The 22,723-nt window shown below is 41.5% G+C and overlaps 1 protein-coding gene across 1 annotated transcript in view; it reads left to right on the top strand.

The window, feature by feature from the left end:
- Positions 1-22,501, top strand: part of LOC147662676 (pepsin A-like) — a 41,317-nt gene extending 18,816 nt beyond the window's left edge. The window contains exons 6-9 of the mRNA XM_086950990.1: positions 10,955-11,071; positions 15,696-15,840; positions 18,681-18,779; positions 22,315-22,501. Of these exons, the coding sequence (XP_086807116.1) occupies positions 10,955-11,071; positions 15,696-15,840; positions 18,681-18,779; positions 22,315-22,452 (499 nt within the window). The 3' untranslated portion in view covers positions 22,453-22,501. The remainder of the gene's footprint in view (positions 1-10,954; positions 11,072-15,695; positions 15,841-18,680; positions 18,780-22,314) is intronic.
- The last annotated feature ends 222 nt before the right edge of the window (positions 22,502-22,723 follow it).

Below are 22,723 nucleotides of genomic sequence, written 5' to 3' on the forward strand. Positions count from 1 at the left end.
TATAAGGTAAGGTACAATCATGTGTCTTATCCTGCAGCCCTCATTGCCAAGTCGCACAATCAAACGTATACCAAAACCACCCAAATACTTAAACAGCAACACAATGAAACTACCTCATACACATCTCACTAACTATGACACACCCTCAAACTGCAGAACACACACTCCAACTCATGCTTGTTAATCCTAGTTCTTCACCCTAAGCTCGTAAGTGACGCACAAATATATGGAGCTGCTGCTATGTCATGTCCCACTCTCTTCAGCTGAAAACTCCACCTTCCATCTCACCTACAGGCCTCCCAAGCAGAACAAGGCCTTCATGGATAAATTCTCACATCAATTCACCACCTCACCCATCCAACATGCTGGTATCACCTCCCAGACAACACAAGTTCAAAGCAAACAAGAGGCACCCTCTTCAGCCTGATTGACGTACTAAATGTAGTGCAGCATTTTACACAACCAACAGACTCAAACACCATATCCTCAACTTCATCTTCTCAATATCACCAATAATCCAATGCAAACTTCCCTTATCCCTGAGTTGGACCGAGCACTTTGCCATGCCTATTTCTATTGTCAACATCCTACCAACAAACATAGGTCAATACAAAAGATAAGACCAAACTTTCTGATTCTTCAAAGACATATCCATAGACAAGTTAATATTTTAATTCATCTCTCACTCTTCTGTGTCTGGGGCCACCACCCGTCTAAACAACTTCAACACTTTTTTGTAAAACTCTGAACAACCAGGCCCCAATTAAAAACCCACACGTGCAAGTCAGAGCCTTCAGCTCCGTGATACTATAAACACCTTGCTGGCAATAAATGATCTATCTGCAGACAAAAAAGAAAATGGAGGAAAGGCATCATTTCTAATGACCTCATGGTACTAAAGTCCCTCCGTGCACACGCAGATGGCTCATCGCATCAGCCAAAGCATGGTATTATGCCACCACCATCACTGAAGCCACCAACAGAAGCAGAACTCTTTTAAAGACAATCAAGCATTGATAAACCCCCTGCTGGACCCACCTATTCACCACTCCATAGAAAAGTGCAATGCCATCAACCTATCCTCCAGTGTAAAGTACAAAATATCCAACAGCACATCCATGACACCAAGCCTGATTCAACTCGTGCATCTGTCCCTCGCACTGTCAACCTTCAAAGCCCATATGTTGCACTTCACACTGATATACTCAACCCCTCGGAGCAACTTCTTATGAAAATTATATGGTACCCTCATCCTTCATCAAAGCTGTCTCTGGAGATGCTGCCTCACCTTTGGTCTCCATTGTCAATGCTTCCCTCACTCCGGGCATCGTTGCAGATGCTCTCAAGACTCCTAAAAGAACCCTAAACTGGACCCGATGACCCACGTCTACTATCCCATCACTCACCTAGTGTTCATCAGCAAGATCTTTGTTAAAACAGTAAATGATGAACTCTAGTATCACGGCTCTTGGAAACTAGCATCATTTGCACAGTATCTCCTTAGATGTTTGCCCTCCCTGTTTTTCTTTGCCTTAGAACTCTGTGCACTTTGCCCCTGCTAACCTGAGGTAAAGTGTTGTGTTCCACTCCCCCTAAACATGAAGAAATGGGCATCCCATGATTAGTATGTTTAACTACCTGTAAGTCCTTAGTATATAAAACCAGGGTGCAATAGGAGCCTGTAAGTTAAATGTCACTGGTGGACTGCAGCACCTATTGTGCCGTTCACTCCAGTGAAAATATAAACATGACTACCGACCTCTCACAAATAGGCTGGCCGTCCAGGTTTTAACTGCCTGAAAATTCAACCTCCCAAAATAACCCATTTTGAAAGGTCTACACAATCTTTATGAATATTACTTCCCATAAGGCATGGTGCATGGTATTTGAAAATAGGAATGTTAAACATGTCCTTACAGCGAAAGAGCCCTAAAGGTTATTTTCACTGTGGCAGGGTTGGCTGTTCCATTGGAAAGTATGTGGATACAATATTACATGTAGTAATGTTATCTCTGCCTCGGAAAGGGCAACAAGGTTCATGTTTGGGCTTTTACAATTCTTTATTACAATCCCAATTCATAGGCTAAGTCTGATTTATAATAAATATTTAAAAACTTTAGAAAGTTAGCATTTACCTGCTTAAAGTCTCTAGACACCCATTTGCTTGGTCTTCCAGCTATCACCCTTGGGCTGAACAGCTGTTTGATGAAGGATGAACATGGTCCCAGAGCAGAGAAAAAAGCCTCGGGTGTGTGGAGGTGTCTGTTTCTCTGGCTGACCATCTGGGCAGGTACTTAATTACCTTCAAAGAGGCCTGCTCTGTCACAGAGAGAAATAGTTACCATTTGAGCCTGTTATCTTCCTCTGTCCCACTAGCCAGTTGAGCACAAGTCCCAATGGGTAAAAAGATGCTCTCAGAACTGGCTTAGACTGACCACAGGGTAGGGGTTGCTCATTTCCCTGCCCATACCTCTGAGGTGGGCAAAAGAGCTCTGCACAGGGGAGGAACGTTTCTGTGATATTAGTTTTGTGAAGAGTGAGGCACACAGGACGTGTTGCAAAGCTGGGTAGGGCAAGCCTAGCAAATCTTTTCGCCATTGGATAGGGGAAGGAAAGGAGTTTCCCCAACCCACAGGCTGGCTGGTATGTAGAATAAATGGGGCCTCTCCTGTACCCTCCACAGAACACATTCTTGGACTGAGGAAAAACAAAAGAGGACTTTACCTGCAGTCTCTGACCTGAGCAGAACCAAGAAGACTGGACCTGCTCTCAGTCTTGTACCCAAGGCCAGACTCCAAGGTTCATATTGCTGACCTTATGTTTCTGCTACAGGGACCCAACAAGCTACAAGAAGCATCATTTGCAAATTTCTAGCTGACCAGTACCACCTGGAGCTGTCAGTGACCCTGCTGCTTGAATCATGAACCTCAATTGCTTTCCCAAGGTCCTGGACCCTTGGCTGGTGTCAAAGTATACCACTACTAACAAATCCTGTAACCTTTTGGAACTAATGCTCTCCAGAGGATCTGGATAAACTTGCCAACATGATCTGATGAAGGCGCCTGGTTGCTAGATCAAAGATTAGGTTGCCTCTACTCCGCAACAGGAAATATAATTAAGGGGGTTGTAGCGGAGAAAGTATCCAGCCTTTTTAAGCACTCTTGGGCTACATGCTGAACATTGCCAGATGGGAAGAATCTGAACTCCAAAAAAGTAACTGAGGGCCTATTTCATAGTTTGGTGGATGGCCCATTTTTACACCAGGCCATTGAGTCAATAACACCATTGCCCAGAGGTAGATGCCATCCTTCAAATTTAGAAATCACTGCCAGGAACCGCTGTCAAGGCAATTCCTGTCCATGCATTTTACAGTTTGATGTGGGGCTCGGTTATCATGATGGAGCCTTGCACCAAACTGTTTTCTTTTCAAAAAGAACATTTCAAAGTAGGATTTTCTGTTTGAAAATAGAAAAATGACCCTTTATTGGGCGTCATCTCCCCTGGCGAGGGAAGCATCTTGTCTTTTTTACTATTCCCTCCACCGGGGTTTGCCTGCCAGTGATCGACAATAAAAAACAGTTATATGTCTGCCATTCCCACCCCAGTAAGTGCAACAGTAGGGAAGTGTTACATAGTGGAGGGGATAAAATTACTATTCCCACTCCAGGGAGTGCAAGAGTAGGGAATATGTTGGATAGTGGAGATGATAACACTATTATTCCCACTTCAAATAGTGCAACAGTAGGGAATGTGTTGGATTGCGGAGACACATATTTTACTATTCCCACTCCAACAAGTGCAACAGTAATGAAAGTGTTGGATAGCTGAGGGTGATACCTTACTATTCCCACTCCAGCAAGTGCAACAGTAGGGAAAGTGTTAGATAGCAGAAGGGAATAATTTACTATTCCCACCCTACAGAGTGCAACAGTAGGGAAAGTGTTGGATAGCATAGGGGATAAAATTACTATTGTCACTCCAACAACTGCAACAGTAGAGAAAGTGTTGGATAGCCAAGGGGCTAAAATTACTAATCCACCTCCAGCACATGCAACTATTCAAAAGTGTTGGATAGCGAAGGAGAATAATTTCTATTTCCACTCCAGCAAGTTATACAGTAGGGAAAAGGTTAGAGAGCAGAGGGGATAACATTACTATTCCCACTCCAGGGAGTGCAAGAGTAGAGAAAGTGTTGGATAGCCAAGGGGATAAAATTACTTTTCCAACTCCCGGAGTGCAACAGCAGAGAAAGTGTTGGATAGTAGAGGGGAAAAATGTACTATTCCCACTAAAGCAAGTGCAAAAGTAGTGAAAGTGTTGGTTAGGAGAGGGTATTCATGTACTATTTCCACTCTAAGGAGTGCAACAGTGGAGAACGTGTTGGATAGTGTAGGGGATAAAATTACTATTCCCACTCCAACAATTACAACAGTAGGGATAGTGTTGGATAGCAGAATGGAATAATTTACTATTCCCACTTCAGTAAAATAATAAACTTCAATTAACATACACCTAAATAATAAAAAATAATTTACGTCCCTCCAAATCATCCTATAAATGACACCACTAATATAGTTAAACGTTACACAATTAACATAATTGCTTCAAAATTAATTAATCTACTAATAAGAATGAACAACCAAATTAAAAACAATCAGTAATAAATTAATTCACACTATTGAAGACTTTGAAATACCAATAACTAAATATAGTAAATTGTAATTTCTTCCCACATTACTCCCTTATGAATCAAGAATCCACTCCTAAAAAATGACACAATTGACATATTTTCCAATTAACTATTAATAATTAATAACCACATGCTAATTATTTATTAATAAATTATTTAACACAATTAACAATAAATTATTAAATACAGAAATATGAATTAATACTAATTATGAACTAATTCATTAAAATTAAATTACTTCACACCCTACTCCCCTATGAACCCACAACCCGCTTAGACAAAAAAAAACTACAATTAACATAATTACAAATTAATAATTAATCACTAATAACCAATGATAACTAATTGATAACAAATGAAATAACACAATCAACAAAACACATTATTAAATACATAACTATTAATTAATTAAAATATTAAGTACTTAAATGTAATGACATTACTTTCCACCCTATTCCCCTATACACCCACACCCCACTCCTACAAAAATGGCACAATTATTATGTGTAACAATTAATAATTTAAAAACATTTAGTAACTAGGTAATGACAAATGTATTAACACAATTAACAAGATAAAGTATTAAATGCAAAAATATGAATTAATTAAAATGAATAATGAATTAATTATAATTAAATTACTTCCCGCCCTATTCCCCTAGAAACCCACAACCTGGTACAGAACTAAAACACACTATTACATTTTTATAAAATTACTAACTTCTAAAAATTATTAATAAATATATTATAATTAAATCACTTTCCACCCTACCCCCCTTTAAGCCCACTACCTGCTACGGTACTAAAATATGCAAAAATTAACTATCATGCAATTCATTATTTCTAAAAATGTAAAACATACAATACAAAAATAAGCTATACTTATACAAATAACATACTTTTAACACATATACTAAAATACAGAACATTGAAATAAATTGTTTTATTATTAACAACAATATTTCTACCAACGATATTACTAACTTTGACATTAGGTAAAACAATATTTCTTATCTACATGTCGGTATTCTGTTCGACAATATTCTTGCAGGCAGATATTGGGCCACATCCATATTTAAACATTGATATTCTAGTATATTGCTATTTAAACATCAAAATTATGACTTCATACCCTTGCTGTCATATCCCGCTGAAGACTTTTGACATAATTTCCAGAGACTAAAGGCCTAATTTATATGCTGGCACGGAGGGAACTCCATTGCAATGACGATGGAGTTTCCTCTCCACCAACATAGTGGTCTCTCCACCTGACTTAGATGTGGTCAGACCATAGTAAGGGCCATCAGAGAATTGGCTATATGTCTGTCTGCAATATTAGGATTGATAGAAATATAACTGTATAACATCAAGTGACCCACTACTGATTTATTGATTGATTGTTTAAGATCACTAACCCTGATATTAGCAGAAACACTGTTTTTTTTATATCAAAAGCCTTGTCTTTATGTCTGAAATAAAAATGGTATGTCATTAAAGTATTTCCAACGTAAATGTAACTTTTACAACTAAGGGGCCAATTCTGATCTCGCTTGGAAAGCCCTATGGCCGACTAAGTCCCGTAGAGCTTTCCGAACGACTCATGATCCAGGGCGCCGAGCCACAGAGTATGAAGCACTGCAGAGCTGACGGACTCGGTCGCTTGGAGCCCCATTAAAGTCAATAGGAGCCTGTTGTATGTCACACACATAGGCTTCCATCGTGAAAAATGTATGTCTTGGAAAAGGGAGCCCCCTGTTACATGTTTGCGTTGGTGCCCTCGCAAAGTAAATGCATGGGTGAGTGGAACCCCTGGGTCCCCCGACTGTCCAAGTCATCGGGGCCCCGGGTGAAGGTGGGTCAGGCGCAGACCCCCGAAGACTGCTTCCTGGAGCTTTTTTAAGCCGGAGACTCTGATTCGCATCGGCTGCCCGCAACGTGTATCGTACTTGGCCGGCCGGAAACCGTACGCATTGCACTGTATGCGTCAGAAAGATTTAAGTCGCTGTGCAGGTATCGCTTACGGGTATGAGTCGGTCGTGGTGCGAGGCTTGAAGCACATCATACTTGCACGCTCATCCAGCTGTACGAGTCGCACGGAAATCAGGAGTACGACTCTGACTCGCTACTGACGGATGCCTCTAGGAGCCCTTCCGAACGAGATCAGAATCGGCCCCTTGGTCTGAATTGTAAAGAGGAGGGTGCTTGAAAAGGGATTCCCCCCGCCCCCTCTTTCGGTAGCCAAAATGTAATGTATTCATTTGGAAGAGCAATTGTGTTCACAAATTATCAATCAGTTCAAGGCACCCGACTCAGTATGGAAACTGTGGGGAAGTTGTTCCTCTTGGCCCGCATCCACTTCAAATCATGACAAGTGGCCTCAATGTAACTTGAAAATGGTGTAGGGGACCTCTGCATGATTGCTGATGTCATTTGTTCCAAGTGAAACTTTGCTTCCTAAAATGAGTCAATGTTTCTATAAGTACAACAAATTTGTTCACTTGGAATGAATGCAAATACAAGGATGGGAGGTCTGCTGTTCTACTCAGGCCTCCACTACTGTGTTCTCAGGCATTTACAGGGGTTTATAAAATTCCTCTTTCCTCATTTTTATTCATGAGGCAGGAGGTTGGCGACCTCCTGTGATGCACCCGACTGTTATTTCAGTCACACTGTAACATTAGCAGGGTGTTTTTGTGAAACACTGTAATCGACTCTCCGTAGAATACCCTGGTCTGATTCAGAAGGGTAAACTTTGACTTCAGGCGTAAATTTATACTTCAGGCCAAGATTGGGCCCTTATGTCTGACTTTTTTACAAATGGTTGCAATTTGTATGCAACTATCCAATTGAACACGTTAACTAAAGAAAACACCTCAAAAAGTCATCTGGCACACCCATCTTTGCAGAATGCCAACTACACATCTTGAGTATTCACAAAGGTAAATCTACACTTTTGTGCAACTTTACTATTTTTCCAGATTCACAAAGGTAAACTGAGACCAAAAGCCTAAATTTACCACTTTTCGGTATCCAAAAAGGTCAACTTAGACCAAACATTTATCTTTCCTAAAAGTAACTTGCATTTGTGAACTTGTAAAGTGGAGTGTGAGGAGTGTCCTCTGCTGTTAGGGCTGTTGACTCTGCAGATCAGTGTGGTACTTGCAAGGGATAGGGTGACTGATCGAGGCTGTCTGGTCACAATACTACACCACACTCTATGTTATTCCACTATGCCACTGTACGACAGCAAACAGTATTCTATTTCACTCTACGCCACTCCACTGTACGCTAATCCATTCTCCGCAACTCCACTCCACCCAACTACGCTCCACGCCAGTCCCCTGTGCTTCACTCAACAGCACAATAATCGACGACTGAACAACAGTCTACATACCTCCAATATACCACACTATACTCCACAATATAGTACTACACTGTACAACAATGTACTCCTGCCAATACGAGTGTACAGCACTCTACTATGATGAAGAGCACTTTAATGACACATTTCTCCAGTCTAGTACACTCTAAGCATCTCCCTGTATGCATCCCCACCCCATTTCATATACTTCAATCTGAGACACTACAACACTGTACTCTGCTACTGCACTCTATGGCACTCCACTGTACTCTACTCTATGCCACTCAACTGTGCTGCAGTCTATCTCACTTCACTCTACCATACTGTACCGCACTCTACTCAGCATTACTCCACTGTACAACACTTTCATCCCCTCCATGACACTCTAATCTACATCACTCTATGATCATTACCGACACACTACTATACTCTACTGTACCACAGGGCACTCCACTCTACAACACCTTACTCCACTGTATACTATTCCACTCCACTCCACGCTACTCTACTATAAAACATGCTACTCCACTCTATGCTATCCCATTCCACTGGCCTTTACTCCTCTTAGTGCATGGCACAGTACACACTCCACTCCACACTGTTCCACTGTAACCCACTGTATTCCACTCAAAGCAAATCCACTGTACAACACTCCACTACATGGTGTGCCAGTATACAACACTGTCCTCCACTCTATGCCCTTACACTACATTGTAAAACCTACCACTCTATGCCCCTACACCCTAGTGTACAACATCCTACTCCACTTTACATTACTTTAAAACACTCAACGACACCCCACTCCACTGTACTATACAGGACACCACTCTAAATTATAACACTTCACTCAACTCTACAATATGCCAATCCACTTTAGTGCATGCCAGGCTACTGTACTATACTACATGCAACTGCACTATATAACAATGTATTCCACTGTAAACTATGCCACTCAACTTTACTCCACTCCTCTTTATGACACTCTAATCTATCTCATTCCACTCTATCCCACTGCACTGTACCAATTAAATGTGCAACCTTATCTGTATTCCTGTAATTTATAGTTTTCGCAACACCTACAAACTATTATACCTCCTGCAGCTCATGCACTGTGCATGTAACTCAGCAGCCCACTACGTTAACCAAAACTTGTAAAATCGTGAGATACAGTTAATGTGCAATGGCTACTGAGCATCGGTGGTTTATGCTTTGGTGGATGTAAGCTCTGTGTCTTATTTGAGAGGAGTTTTTTCGGCACACTGACAGTGCTGTACAACATTCCAGTTTGGGAGCTGCATGTCCACAAGTAGTTACTGGAGGGTTCTCTCAAGACAGATAGAACTGGTTTTAAATGCCAATCACAAGTCTGTGGTGGGGGTGGTTTCAACCAAAAATCTGCATATGCACTCTGGCTACTCTACTGACTTGTGCTTGTTTTATGTAGGATAAATAAATATACTAGGCCTGGGTGGTAAACTCGGCTCCGCTCATGGAATTTGTGGAATTTTGTCAATTCAGCATTCTGTAGAGAACGCGGAATTGCTTAAAATTCCACGATCCACAGCGTAGCAGATTTTTTCCTTGTTCGCGCTTTCAAAATGCATGTTCGCACCTGAGGAAACGACTCATAGGCGACGAGTTTTCCTATCCATTCACGTGCGCCATGAGATTTTTGCGATAGTGAACACAGCATTTTGATGCACCATCGGACATAGGTGTTTGCGAACAGTAAACACGCATCGCAAATGGGTGGGACAAGTGAAACAAGATGGCTGCACCAATTGGCGACCACATGGGCAAGTTCGCAAGATAGTTCCCCCCCCGAACACGCAAACAGTGTCCCCAAACAGGAAAAACGCATCGCGAATGGGCAGAACAATGCCGCGTGCTCACATTGATTTTGTCCATCTTCGCGGAACTTGCGTAACGCGACTATGCAAATTCCGCCCAGGCCTAAAATACACCGTAGCTGGTTTATAGTGAGGAATGAACATTCATATTTATAATAAAAGTCTATTTTTAGGAACTAATTTTAGGTGTATCTGTTGAAGTGCAAGGGCAAACACAGTCACTTAAAGTAAAAACATCCCCCTGCTGAAGAGGGCTGGTCTTTTGATCTATAGCCTCTGCTTGGTTGGGAGGGAGTAAACTGTGAGTGATATGACAACAGAATAATGGTGAAAGAGTATTGATTGGGAACCCCTTTATATGTAGGCATATTTTGTATCATATGTGTTTAGAAAACATGAGGCTGGCAAAACAGTTAAAGCTGCCTTTAGGCTAGACTTAGAAATTGGGAGGCAGGTCCATCTGAGTTGATGGTCCAAAGCCCTGGCTCTCACTGAGCCTGGTCTTGTTTTCAGAGCTTGATGAAGCTGCTGACATCTATTTAGAAGAGGCTTAGACCATGCCGCAGGACTATTGGCATTGTGTGAGAAATACCTGATGGAGGCCATGCCTTTTAGATAATAAGTCTCCTGGTATTCCACAATTCTGGAGCACTCTGAAGTATCCTTGAGGTGATGCGCAGCACGGTATAAAACATGGTTTAGTAGCAGAGGGGGCTGGTAGCAATGGCAGATTTGTGGAGCATAGTGAGATGTCTCCTATGCGTTGCATAAGTAGCTGATATATGAGTTGTGTTTATCAAAGATGATGCTGATGTGCTTACAGGATTGATATTTCTAAGATGAATCATGCCCCAAGTTTTGAGTGTTGATTAGGTCTCTTTGAAGGAAAAGTGGGACCAGACGTACAGTTGTGATGATTTTCCGTTCTTCGCGTGGTGGTGTGGATGTGCACATGTGAGGTACATGAAAGCACCATGTCTACATGAAAGGTAACACTAGAAATGTCATCAGTTGATTGTCTTATTGAGAAATGTTCTCTAATTTATCTTCACAGCTATGGAGAAAGTGGAAGTATGCTGACATTTGGTGCAATTGACCCCTCATATTACCTTGGAAATATCTACTGGGTGCCTGTCTCGAAGGAGCGATACTGGCAGATTAATATGGAAAGGTACTAAAATAAAAGCATGAATGAATGAATGGATGCTGTATCCTGCTGTTAGATACGAATACAAAATAAATCAAACGGCAAAAAAGTAATATTGTAAATTGGGAAATACAAACTGGGGGATCTCGAGAAAATGTAAACTCAGGGCCCTATTCACAGATATACCTTAAGAAAAAATCCCAAACTTAATACTTTTGGTATTCACAGAAGGCATTTAGTAGTCCTAAGTTAAGATTTTGTTTTAAGTTAGGATTTTATCTTAAGTTAGGATTTTGTCATAAATTAGGATTTTGTCTTAAATTGGGAATTTGTCCTTAATTAGGCTTTTGTCCTAAATTACGATTTTGTCCTAAATTAGTATTTTGTCTTAAATTAGGATTTTGTCCTACGTTAAGATTTTGTCTTAAATTAGGATTTTGTCCTAAATTAGGACATTGTCCTAAATTAGGATTTTGTCTTCAGTTAGGATTTTGTCCTAAATTAGGATTTTGTCTTACATTAGGATGCTGTCCTAAATTAGGATGTTGTCTTAGGTTAGGATTTTTTGTTCTAAGTTAAGATTTTGTCTTAAATTAGGATTTTGTTTTAAATTGAACTTAAACTTAATTTACGTTGGTCCTAAATTTCATTTAAGACGAAATCCTAATTTAAGACAAAAATCCTAATTTAGAACAAAATCCTAATTTAGGACAAAATCCTAATTCAGGACAACATCCTACCTTGAGGCAAAATCCTAACTTAAGACAAAGTTGCCATGAAAACTTTGGAGGAAACTAGTAATATGCTTGGGCCAGCATATTACCAGACTCACACCGCTGCAAGACTGCTAAGGATCACAGATCCCTGGCAGTAGCAGTGGTTCTGTGGCAGTCTGACTGCCTTATTCAGAATAAGCAGGTGGATAGTGCCCATAAGTACGGTGGGCCTATGGACCGCTGTAGTCATACAAAGGCCCAATATATTTTTCTTAAGTAGACCAAATCTTCAATTCAGCGAGGGGTCATTTGTGTAGATCCTGGAAGATTTTCTCAAAGAAACTAAATGTTGAAATAAAAGAATAATGAAAATGAGTGGGAAAAAACAGGTATTTGCGACTGCATTCCATTCGGTAACTTCTTGTCACAATGCCCTATTTTCAAAAAGCAATTTACCGTTATATCCATCAGACACTTATGGACTCAGCGATATATAGGCTTTGTAGGTTACCCAAAAACCTTACAATGCTTTTTCATTGTGTACCGACTATAAAAAGAGTGTAAAATGAGTGTTGTAAGAAAGTCGATTATTAGTTGTGGTGTTTGAGAAACCTTACCACTTAATAAATTCACTATGCTGTATCAGGTTCAGTTAGGTTACTTTAATTTAAACTGTAGCTCTGTCCTGAGTAGCTGCGACACTGAGCAGTCAGCCTTAATTGAAAGGACATCAGAGTAAACAGTTATCAGCACTTAAATGGTAATAAGTAAGAGACACAGCACAATAACATCCCACTCCAAATTCATGAAACTAGTATATATTTTTATCTTTAAACAGACATCAAAAAGATGAACCTCAATTGAAGGGAGCCGGAGTTATGATTTTTTAAAACTGTTTATAAGACACTGTCAAAGTTCATGCTGACTCTCACAATTAGAAACTTTTCTGGTTCTTTTCCTTGTCTATGGATTAGTTGACTGAGTCGTCTGCAACTTCAGTGTGCAGTTTGAAGTGGGTGAATGAGTGAAGTCCAGTGGTCTGGTACAAACCTTTGGTCTTGGCTCGAACTGAAGGCTATCGACAAACCTGCAGCACTCTGCAGTGGTAGCAATCTGAAGTCTGTGTCCCGGGGCTTGGACAATGATAGTGTGCTGAGTGGCAGTAGCATATGAACATCTAGTTCTTTTAAAAAAAACATTATCCTTGAGCTCTAGACACAAGCGTTGCAATTCCTACAGGAGGTAGAGTCAATTATAGCACCAGCCATGGGTCCTGGAACTTTTAGCACCTTGGGGGATTAACACTCTATCACCAAGAGCGCACCAGTGGGGTCAAGGGCAATTCCTGTTGGCACAGGTCAGCTGGGCTCTGTTGAGCAGGACTTCTTAAGCGTTGTAGGTGCTAGAACTTTAAGAGGAGGCTAGTCAATGAGCCCTTGGAATCCATTTTCTGGTCATTGGCATACGTGAAAAAAGATTCAGCCCTAGAGATCTCTCTACAAAGTCAACAGCAGGAGAAGAAACCTTTCTCTCTGAAGTTATGTCTTTGGTTCAGCAGATGCAGCATTCTTTTCTGAGGTAGACAGGTACAGCAGGAGCAGCCATTCTTCTGTCCTTTTTAGGTCCAGAAGTGCTCAGAGGAAAGGATCCATGGGTGTCACCTTTACACCTACCTCAAGTTTGTGAATTGGGAGAACTCCCTAACCAATGGGGCCAAAATTCCTAAGGGCAGCCCTAACTATTGTTACATCACTTCCTTGTGGATTGGCATGAAACAATCGCACAATGTGTATCTCTGCCCAAATCCAAAATATCAGAACCCGTCTTCCCTGGGTCTGAGCTATTGCTGCACCCCTGCGGTGTGTCCAGTTTTATTGTCATACTCCACCTGGAAAAATAGTTCTAAAACTGTTTTTCTCTCTCCGGGTATGAAAGCCAATCTATCTACCTTGTCAAAGGAAAGGGAGTGGTGTGGCTCACTGGTTGGAGGCGGCAGACCAGTAAGCAGAGGACGGCCCAGGACCAGGCTTCGATTCCCGACGCGGCAGGGTCGAGGACCAGGGTCAGCGGGCTCGATAATTCTCGCCTCGGTGCCTACTCCAGTCAGGGACCACACTCGGCAACTCTGGGCATTAGCTTGCCTCATCTTCACAACGGCCCCCCCAGACCGCCGGGGATGCTTGGTCGCACCTTAGAGATACCCATATGGGACCATCTCTCAGGGTGAGCCAGGACGGGTTCCCTAGCGGTCGAAGCGTGGAGATACTCCTCCGGGAGTCGATCCTAGCGCTATATAAACCCGCAATTAAATTAAGGGCAGGCTACAATGTGACTCACATTTGTCAATCAGGGACGGCTGCCATTTTGAAGTTGGGCCATCTCTGGCCATGCTTTCAGGAGGTCACGCCTCCTCTCAATAACATGCCCTTTGTTATCCTTGCCTCAAAGAGCAGGAAGACAGCAGGTGGTCTCAGGTGACAATTGCTATAGTTACTCAGAAATGGCTACTAAAGACTTGAGACAAGAAACGGGTGACTTTCTAAAGTCCCCTCAACATTACCTTAATTCTCACTATGTCAGGTTTAAGGTAAAACATTTATTTGATACCTTGAAAAACTATATTTGATTGCCCTAAATGGAACTTAGTACTTTGTGGTTGGGCTAGTGTAACCATATGTTAGCCAATGGGACAGCCAGCCTTGCTCCAGTGAAAATGACAACAAGACGTTTAAACTGTCAGTGCATGTAAAACACACTAAACATGTCCTGCTTTTTTTGGGTGGGTGTAGGTTTTTGGCCCTAGCTCAGCCGGCACCTAGTGAAACCAGCCGAAGCAGTCTGGAAACAAGACACCCATGGAAGTCCACCTTGGCATGACTTGCGTGGCTCGCACCAGGTTTTCCTACCCAGAAGCATTTTGGCTAAAAATAAATATTTCCCCCAAATTTCTGTAACTGAAACTTCAGAATGTGCAGGGATTTATAGATTATGCTCCCATCCGGTGTCCCCCCACGTCACCCAATACAAAATTTACCTCACTTCTGTGGGTGGGTCTAGCGCCCACATTGGGAAAGGGCCCAAAGCACAATTTGGACACCACATTTTTCAATGAAAACCAACCCTCTTTTGCAATCTGGGCAGCTGTGGATTCTGGGAAGTAGTTCAGCCAGTCTTTTCATGTATGGGAGTTTCATCCCTAAACCACATTTCTTTGAAATTGAAGTCTCTTGTTGCCATCTTTCAAAGCTGAAATGTAGTAGAAATACTTTTTAGGACAGTGCCTGCTTGTTATTTCAACAGGCCACAGGAGGCAGATATGGTTAGACGAAGGGGACCCTTGTGAAATAATGCCCACGCTTTATGACACACATGAGTGTATGATCATACAAGAGTGCTGTGTACACAGATAATCAATTTACAGTAACATGTTAAACTTCCCAGTGAAAACCTAGTGAACCAGCAGAGTTTGTCTCTGCATCCAATTAGTAGGGAATGCAGTGTAGGGAAAGGGTTAACATTCTCAAATATGAATTGTAGGATTTAGCCCTGTTCATCAGATCTCTATTTCTACAGAAGATTACATGTTTGAGGTTAGGATATACAACACATCTGGAGATAGTCTAAGGCAGAATGAATTCATTACAAAGTAGTACAACTAGAAAACGATATAACAGGTTCTGCCTGGGCATGTGTTCCTGGATGAGTTGTTGATATATATGATACTGTTTGAAATGTGTATGTACTTGAGATGTTTTATTATTTGACTTTTTTCTCCAATGAGGTGCCCAGATCAGGTGATGGTGCTTCCCTTAACAGGATGAGAAGCTCTAAAGATGTTAGATCTATTTCTCACAATTGAGGATTGTAAGGAATTACTTATATTTGATTCTTGAGAGCTTCCATTGATATTAGTCTCTTCCTTCCAACCTCAGCGTCTCCATGAATGGAAACATTATCGCCTGCGACGGAGGATGTCAAGCTATTGTGGACTCGGGAACAACTATGATTTCTGGTCCCAAATCTGGAATTGCAAATATCCTCAATGTTATTGGAGCAACTCTGGACTCTAATCTGGAGGTAAGTGTCTATAGCTTCCCATTTCTGGTGTGTGATAGTAGAATTAACAGACATTTCAGCTGGAAGCAATTGTTTTCCGTAAGGATGGCCAGGCCCTAAATGCCAACAGTTTAACAATCAATTGGTCAATGAAAAATTATTATTTCGATCAGAAAGCATCACTATAACATTGATTGTTCAATACACTTAAACTGACAGTTACAAACCATATTCCATCTATATATTATTTGTCCTAAATAGCAAAACTAATCTAGTGATTTATTGTTCAACTATATTGTTGTGATATAGTCCCTAATGTCCATAATACATAACAATCAGGCTGCACAGGTATAATAGTTCTCAATCTGTTTGTTACTCTATAATGCGCAACCTTTTGTGACCCCACCGCTTAGAAGTCACAATAAAAAAAAAGATTTCTCCAAATAATCAAGCAATGAAAAGGAGCATACCATTATACACAATTAGTTTCTGAAATACAATCAATATCTCAAAATCCCCAAAATCCCAAAAATATTGAACAGGGAGTCTTGAAGTGTCTTTTTTTCAATATTCTTTATTTGCAATCATATACGATATGCATACATCAGCCCAGCCAACGCGTTTCTTACAACATGGACTTACTCAGGGTTGTGTATATATGTCAAAAATAGCTGAAACGATCTCCTTTATATTCCGATGTTAACATACGCTGGGATTACCCGTGGCGTCTAGATTATTATAGGTTTAAAGGATAATTGCCTTCAAATCCAATCTGCTGTGTTGTTTGTTCAAGTTCGAATGCTGTCTCAGACTTCTTCCTGGTTTAAAACCTTCATCCTTACAAAAATCATAGCCATATATCCTGAAATGATCTGCATTGTACAGATAGGTCAGTCTCTAAACCTTCCCTGCTGCTCCCATACCCCTGCTACCAGCACAGTGCAGTTAAAAGCACGTGTTGCTTATTTTTGACCATGTCAGCATAACACAATACAATGCCACACTCACTATGCAGTGCACTTTTGCATTTTACAAAGTGCAGGAAACCTGGAAGATAATAAAGGTAGCTTTACAACACTGTCTTTTTGGTTATTCTGATGTATTTTCTTGTTTCTTGACACATTGCCAGTTTCCTTGGCCTCTGATTTGACATGCCTGATACCTGCAGAAGAGGCAAAGTGTATTTGACAGCAGAAGGGAATGTTTTTTTTAAACAGCTTTAATGAATTGTGGTGTCTGTGTATTATATGTTGGTGCACTGTTATTATATACTTATATTGGAATCTTAATTTGTACTTGGGCAACTATTACATCTATTACTTGCAACAGAATGTTTGGGCAATGGCTTGGAACACTCCTGCAGTCAGTTGGAGTGACCATCCTGAGTCCTCAATTCATGTATTCCTGTTTCTCCTGTTATCATAATGAAAGACTGAAGATTGAGGGTCCTCTGTGTTACTCTCTACATCTAGAAGATTGCACACTTCAGGAATGTATCCCGTTCTACCAATTAGTGTGAACAATGCACTATGAACAAGAAGGCTCTTCCAGAGCCCCCTCAGTCTCACAAGTATACATCTTATTTTTATTTAAATTGTTCCACAAAGATTTTTGGGTATTGCATTACTCTCATAGTACTGTTAAAGTACCCATTTACCATATTTTCTGGGATAGTACTATAACTGGTACTGCCAGGGTGGCAAAAACCCTAAGTACAACCCTGCCCCTGCTTGAGCACCATCTCTTGCTGTGCATAGCGAGGGGGTTGACCCAGGGCCTGACCTACAACAAGACTCTATTCCCAATCCCCGAGTGACACCACGGCAGAGTTTCTTTGGCTGTGCACAGCTGGGGTGCTGATCTCAGGGCCTGCCCAACCCAGTCATGAGTGCCCAACACATTAGCAACTGGATACCCATGGACACAATAAATAAAAATTCAAGAGGGATGTGGGTATTGACACAAGTACATTCCAACACAAAGCCTAAATGAATAAAAAACAAATTGTGTCTTGTACAGTCCGTCAGTGTTTCGTTTTTTTAATACTTTCATAGACAAACCAGCCGACACGTGTTTCGTCACATGTGGGATAGTTTTCCTGCGACTCATCCAGGCTAAAATGGAGTAGCCGTATTTAGGGTAGTCGCTCCGCCGGTTACAATTCCGACCTGGGTTATAGGGCTTATCCCCTCACCCTTTTGCACCACATCCAAACCATTCCGGCTCTAATTAATAGCGTCCACATTTGGCAGAGCACCCTTTTCAATTCCCTGAACCTAAAATCCCTTCTGTTAATACTACATGAGTGCCCAACACCCAACTGTGCATAAGGGGAGTACTTATAAAAGAGACCCCAATCCAGCTTTCCTAATTGTGACACAATCTGACAGCATGTCAGCACAGAAGATGTAACCAACTTGCTGTCACTGGTACGGGTCCTATTTATGTCTAACAGTTTCCCACTGGTACAGATTGATGATTTAGAAACCACTACTTTTCACTCAAGCCAGACAGAGCTCCATGTGTTTTCACCAGTGTGAGACTACTCCCAGGGCCCGATGGAACCACCAGGTCACTATAGCAACTGAATTTGAATCTAGAATTTAAAAGCAAAGAGGCTATCATACTAGAAACCGCCCCTTGTTTCGTGATGGCCAGCGCCTGGGCTCTGCAGGGGTCATTTGCCACACATTTCTTAATTCCATGTTTGATACCAGCAGTGCTATACATTGTTTGAGCGTCTGACTTGCCATTTCTAAACAACTTCAAATTATTAACATTACCTTTCTGTTGCCAGGAGATATCTATGATATTTCCATCTTACTTATGATAACATGTACTCTCTTCTTCTTAAACTTTAGTATAGTGTTGACTGTTACACTATTAGTGATTTACCGGACTTGTATTTCACTTTCAACGGGAAGGCGTTCAACGTGCCTGCCACAGCCTACATCAACCAGGTAGGTGACAGTCAAGCTGTTTCCATCCTTTGAATCTCCTTACACCACTCTTCTCTCAGAAGGGTGGTCCACAGCTCACATAACATGGCTGCTTGAGCTGGAGTTTTCTCTAACTTTACCCCAAATCTATCCAAAGTTGTTACCATCTTTGTCCCCTTCCATTGCTCTTTGGTTAATCCCCTCACACATTCCTGTTCTTTCTCCTGCCTGCTATTTTCTCTTTCTCCTTTTTCACATATCCTTCGATCTGTGGGGTCTCACCTTACCTCTCTGTTCTGTATAGTAAATCTGTGTTCTGTGTCGTCTTACAACTGTGCTGCGTCTCCTCCATCTCTTTCCATTCTGCCCTTTCCCACTCCTTTGTTCTCTGTTAATTCTCCTATCTCACTCTTCTGTTTTGGTTTTTCCCATGTCTTTCTGTGCTGTCCCCTCCAATCTCTGTTTGTGTCTCTCCCTCCTCCTTCTATCTTAATGCTCTATTTTTCCCATATCTATATTCCTCCTCCTTAAGTTTCAGTTTTTCATCTCATCCCTCTATTCTTTCAACTCTTTCTCTCTTTTCTGCTCTTCCTATATCTTTTTTGTCTGTTTCCTTCCATATCTCTGTTCTTCCACTATTCTCAGTGGTTCATTACTGAAATTTCTCCGTATCTGCACCCTAGTCTCCTATCTCTCTGGTCTGTCTCAACAAATATTCCTGTTTTCTCTGATATATCTCTCTGTTGACGTCATCCTGTGTTCAATATCATCCTATCTCTGTGTTCATTTAAATACCAACTCTGCACTGTCATCTTCCATTGCTCTCTGGTTTGCCCCATCCTACATCTTAGTTCTTTCTTCTCTTTTATGTCTTCTGTACCATTGCATATCTCTGTTCTATCTCGACACTCTGTTTTGTCTCCTCTCATAACTGTGCTGTCTCCTGCCATTGTCCTCTGTTCTGTATGTTTTTATCTTTATGGTTTGATCAAGCTTGCTCCAAGGCCCGGCAAAATCTGCATAGGCCGGCTAGGAAGGATAGGGAAAAGGCACTAAGAGAAGAGGCATGGGATAACTTAGAGTTAGCAGCAGCCTCCAAGAATTGTCAACATTTATGGAAAGTGATTAACGCTCCTCATTTTAAACATACGACACATCCTTCTCTAGATTCTCACGTCAGTGAGGATCAATGTGTGGTCCAATTCTAAATAATTTTTGACTCAAATAATATCTCACGAACAGAATGCCCAATTGTAGAATCACCTCCGAGGGAGCCCTTGACTTTTTCATTCCAGGAGGTTAGTAGGGGATTGACAAAGTGCTCTAATAGAAAGGCACCGGGTCCTGATGTGGTCCCCATTGATTTTTTCTTTGGGTACCATGACTTATGGATCCCATTACTAACTAATGTTTGTAATGAAATTGTAAAATCTAACCCACTGACCTCATGGAGAACTAGTATTATTGTTCCCATATTCAAAAAGGGTGACAAAGAAAAGTCCCAAAACTATAGACCAATTTCATTGCTGGATACAACGGCAAAACGAATGGGCCGCCTACATCTAAATAGCCTGGAAGAATGGGAACAACAAAAAAAAGTATTCTGATGCAGGCCCAATATGGAGTCCAGAGCGGGAGAGGCAACACAGATCAGGGTTGATCTAACCATGATGATTGATAAATATACCAGAGCCAGTACAGGTCAGGGTCTTTCTGGCTTTCATGGATCTCAGCGCAGCATTTGACTGGCAGATCCACTCCCAACTCTGGAAAATAATGGCTGAATTGGGGGTGGAGCCTTCAATCATTAGTTCTATCCGGCAACTCTTTCTGATGCCACTGGGAGAGTAAGATTTGGGAAACAGGGGGAATGCACTCCCCCATTTAAGATCTGAAGGCGTGTCAGACAAGGGTGTGTCCTTGCCTCATTCTTATTTTCTCTATATACGAATGGTTTCAAAGCAGCACTCTGAGGAGCAACAAGAGATGTTCTCATATTTGACTCCCTAACGGTACCTATTCTCGCATATGCTGATGATGTGGTGTTAATTGCATGGACAGGGGTGGTCTACAGCGATTAACAAATGCCTTTGCATCCTTCATGACATCCTTGGGCTTAAGGGTAAATGAAGACAAGTCTTTTGTAGTAGGGAGGCCTGTGGTAAAGAGAGCATATAAGTTTATGATAGGCGAAAGGGAAACTAGAGGTCGTAGATTCCTTCTCGTACCTAGGGGTTCCTTCGACAACAAACAGAACTGGGAAAATGTGGTGAAGAATAGAGCACTAATGATGGAGAGGAGTATGGGAGCTAAAATGAGTTTCACAAAAAGGCTGGGTTCAAAACCACTTCATCCTACAAATAAGATCTATCAGGCCAAGTCACTTTCATTTGCTACTTAGCTCTCTCTTACTTTCTCTCTCGCTCTCTCTCTCTCTTGCTCTTTCTCTCTCTCGCTTTCTCTCTTTTTCTCTCGCTCTCTCTTTCTTTCTCTCTCGCTCTCTTTCTCTCTCGCTCTCTCTCCCTTTCTCTCTCTCTTTTTCTCTCGCTCTCTCTCTCTTTCGCTCTCACTCTCTCTCTTTCCATTCTCTCTCTCTCTCTCTTCCTCTCTCGCTCTCTCTCTCTCTTTCTCTCTCTCTCTCTTTTTCTCTCTTTTCTCTCTCTCTCACTTTCGCTCTCGCTCTTTCTCTCTTTTCTCTCTCTTTCTAGTCCTCTCTTGCTCTCTCTCTCTTTTCTCTCTCTTTCTCTCTCTGTCTCTCTCTTTTCTCTCTCTTTCTCTTTTCTCTCGCTCTCTCTCTCTCTCTTTCTCTCGCTCTCTCTCTTTTTCTCTCGCTCTCTCTTTCTTTCTCTTTCGCTCTCTTTCTCTATCGCTCTCTCTCTCTTTTTCTCTCACTCTCTCTCTCTCTTTCGCTCTCACTCTCTCTCTTTCTCTCTCTCTCTTCCCCTTTCTCTTTCTCTCTCTCTTCCTCTCTCGCTCTCTCTCTCTCTTTCTCTTTCTCTCTTTTCTCTCTCTCACTTTTGCTCTCGCTCTCTCTCTCTATTTCTCTTTCTCTCTTTTCTCTCTCTCTCACTTTTGCTTTCGCTCTCTCTCTCTCTTTTTCTCTCTCTCTCGCTCTCTCTCTTCCACTCTCTCTCTCTCTCACGTTTCTCTCTCTTTCTCTTCCTCTCTCGCTCTCTATCTCTTTCTCTCTTTTCTCTCTCTTTCTCTTTCTCTCTCGCTCTCTCTCTCTTCCACAGTCCGAACCAAACGAGCATTAGAGAGACAATTTTGCAGCTTTTTTGGACAATGGTCGCTATATCTTGGCAATATTGTGTACAGAGCACCCTGCTTGAATCAATGTGAAATTGCCCACTTAAGGAGCTCTAAACAAATGCTTGACCCCCACTAACCCATTCATGAAAAGACACAGTGCATGTGGATGGAAAAGTACATTTCATTTTATATCCTGCAGGGCAGCAACACACACGACAAGGAGTAAATCAGTTGTACATAATCAATTGATCGAATCATGAAGTCGATCTTACTAATAGATTATGTTATTTCTGTCCTTCGATAGAACACCTGCACCGCCAAATTCATATTGTCCCCTTCCAACCTGCCGGATACCTGGATCCTTGGAGATGTCTTCATGAGGGGGTACTACACCGTCTTCGACAGAGCTAACAACAATGTTGGCTTTGCCACCGCAGCCTGAATATAGCACCTTGGCACGCCCTGAGACTATGGAGTAGACAGCATTGTAATTTGAAAAAGTGTGACTGTGTATACTCAATATGGTCTCAAGTGAATAAACAGCCATTCTGAAGCATAAGTTCCATCTTCATTTGTTGTGTCTGTCGAAAGATGGTGGTTGAACTTAACCCAGAAATGCAGAAAGATGCAGCAATGAAACCCCAGTCTCTACAGTGCTTAAGATGCCCACAATATGACATGTTTGATCATCATCAGGTCAGGCCAGCATCATG

This window comes from Lissotriton vulgaris, unplaced genomic scaffold (genome assembly GCF_964263255.1).
Source record: "Lissotriton vulgaris unplaced genomic scaffold, aLisVul1.2 SCAFFOLD_275, whole genome shotgun sequence".
NCBI classification, from domain to species: domain Eukaryota; kingdom Metazoa; phylum Chordata; class Amphibia; order Caudata; family Salamandridae; genus Lissotriton; species Lissotriton vulgaris.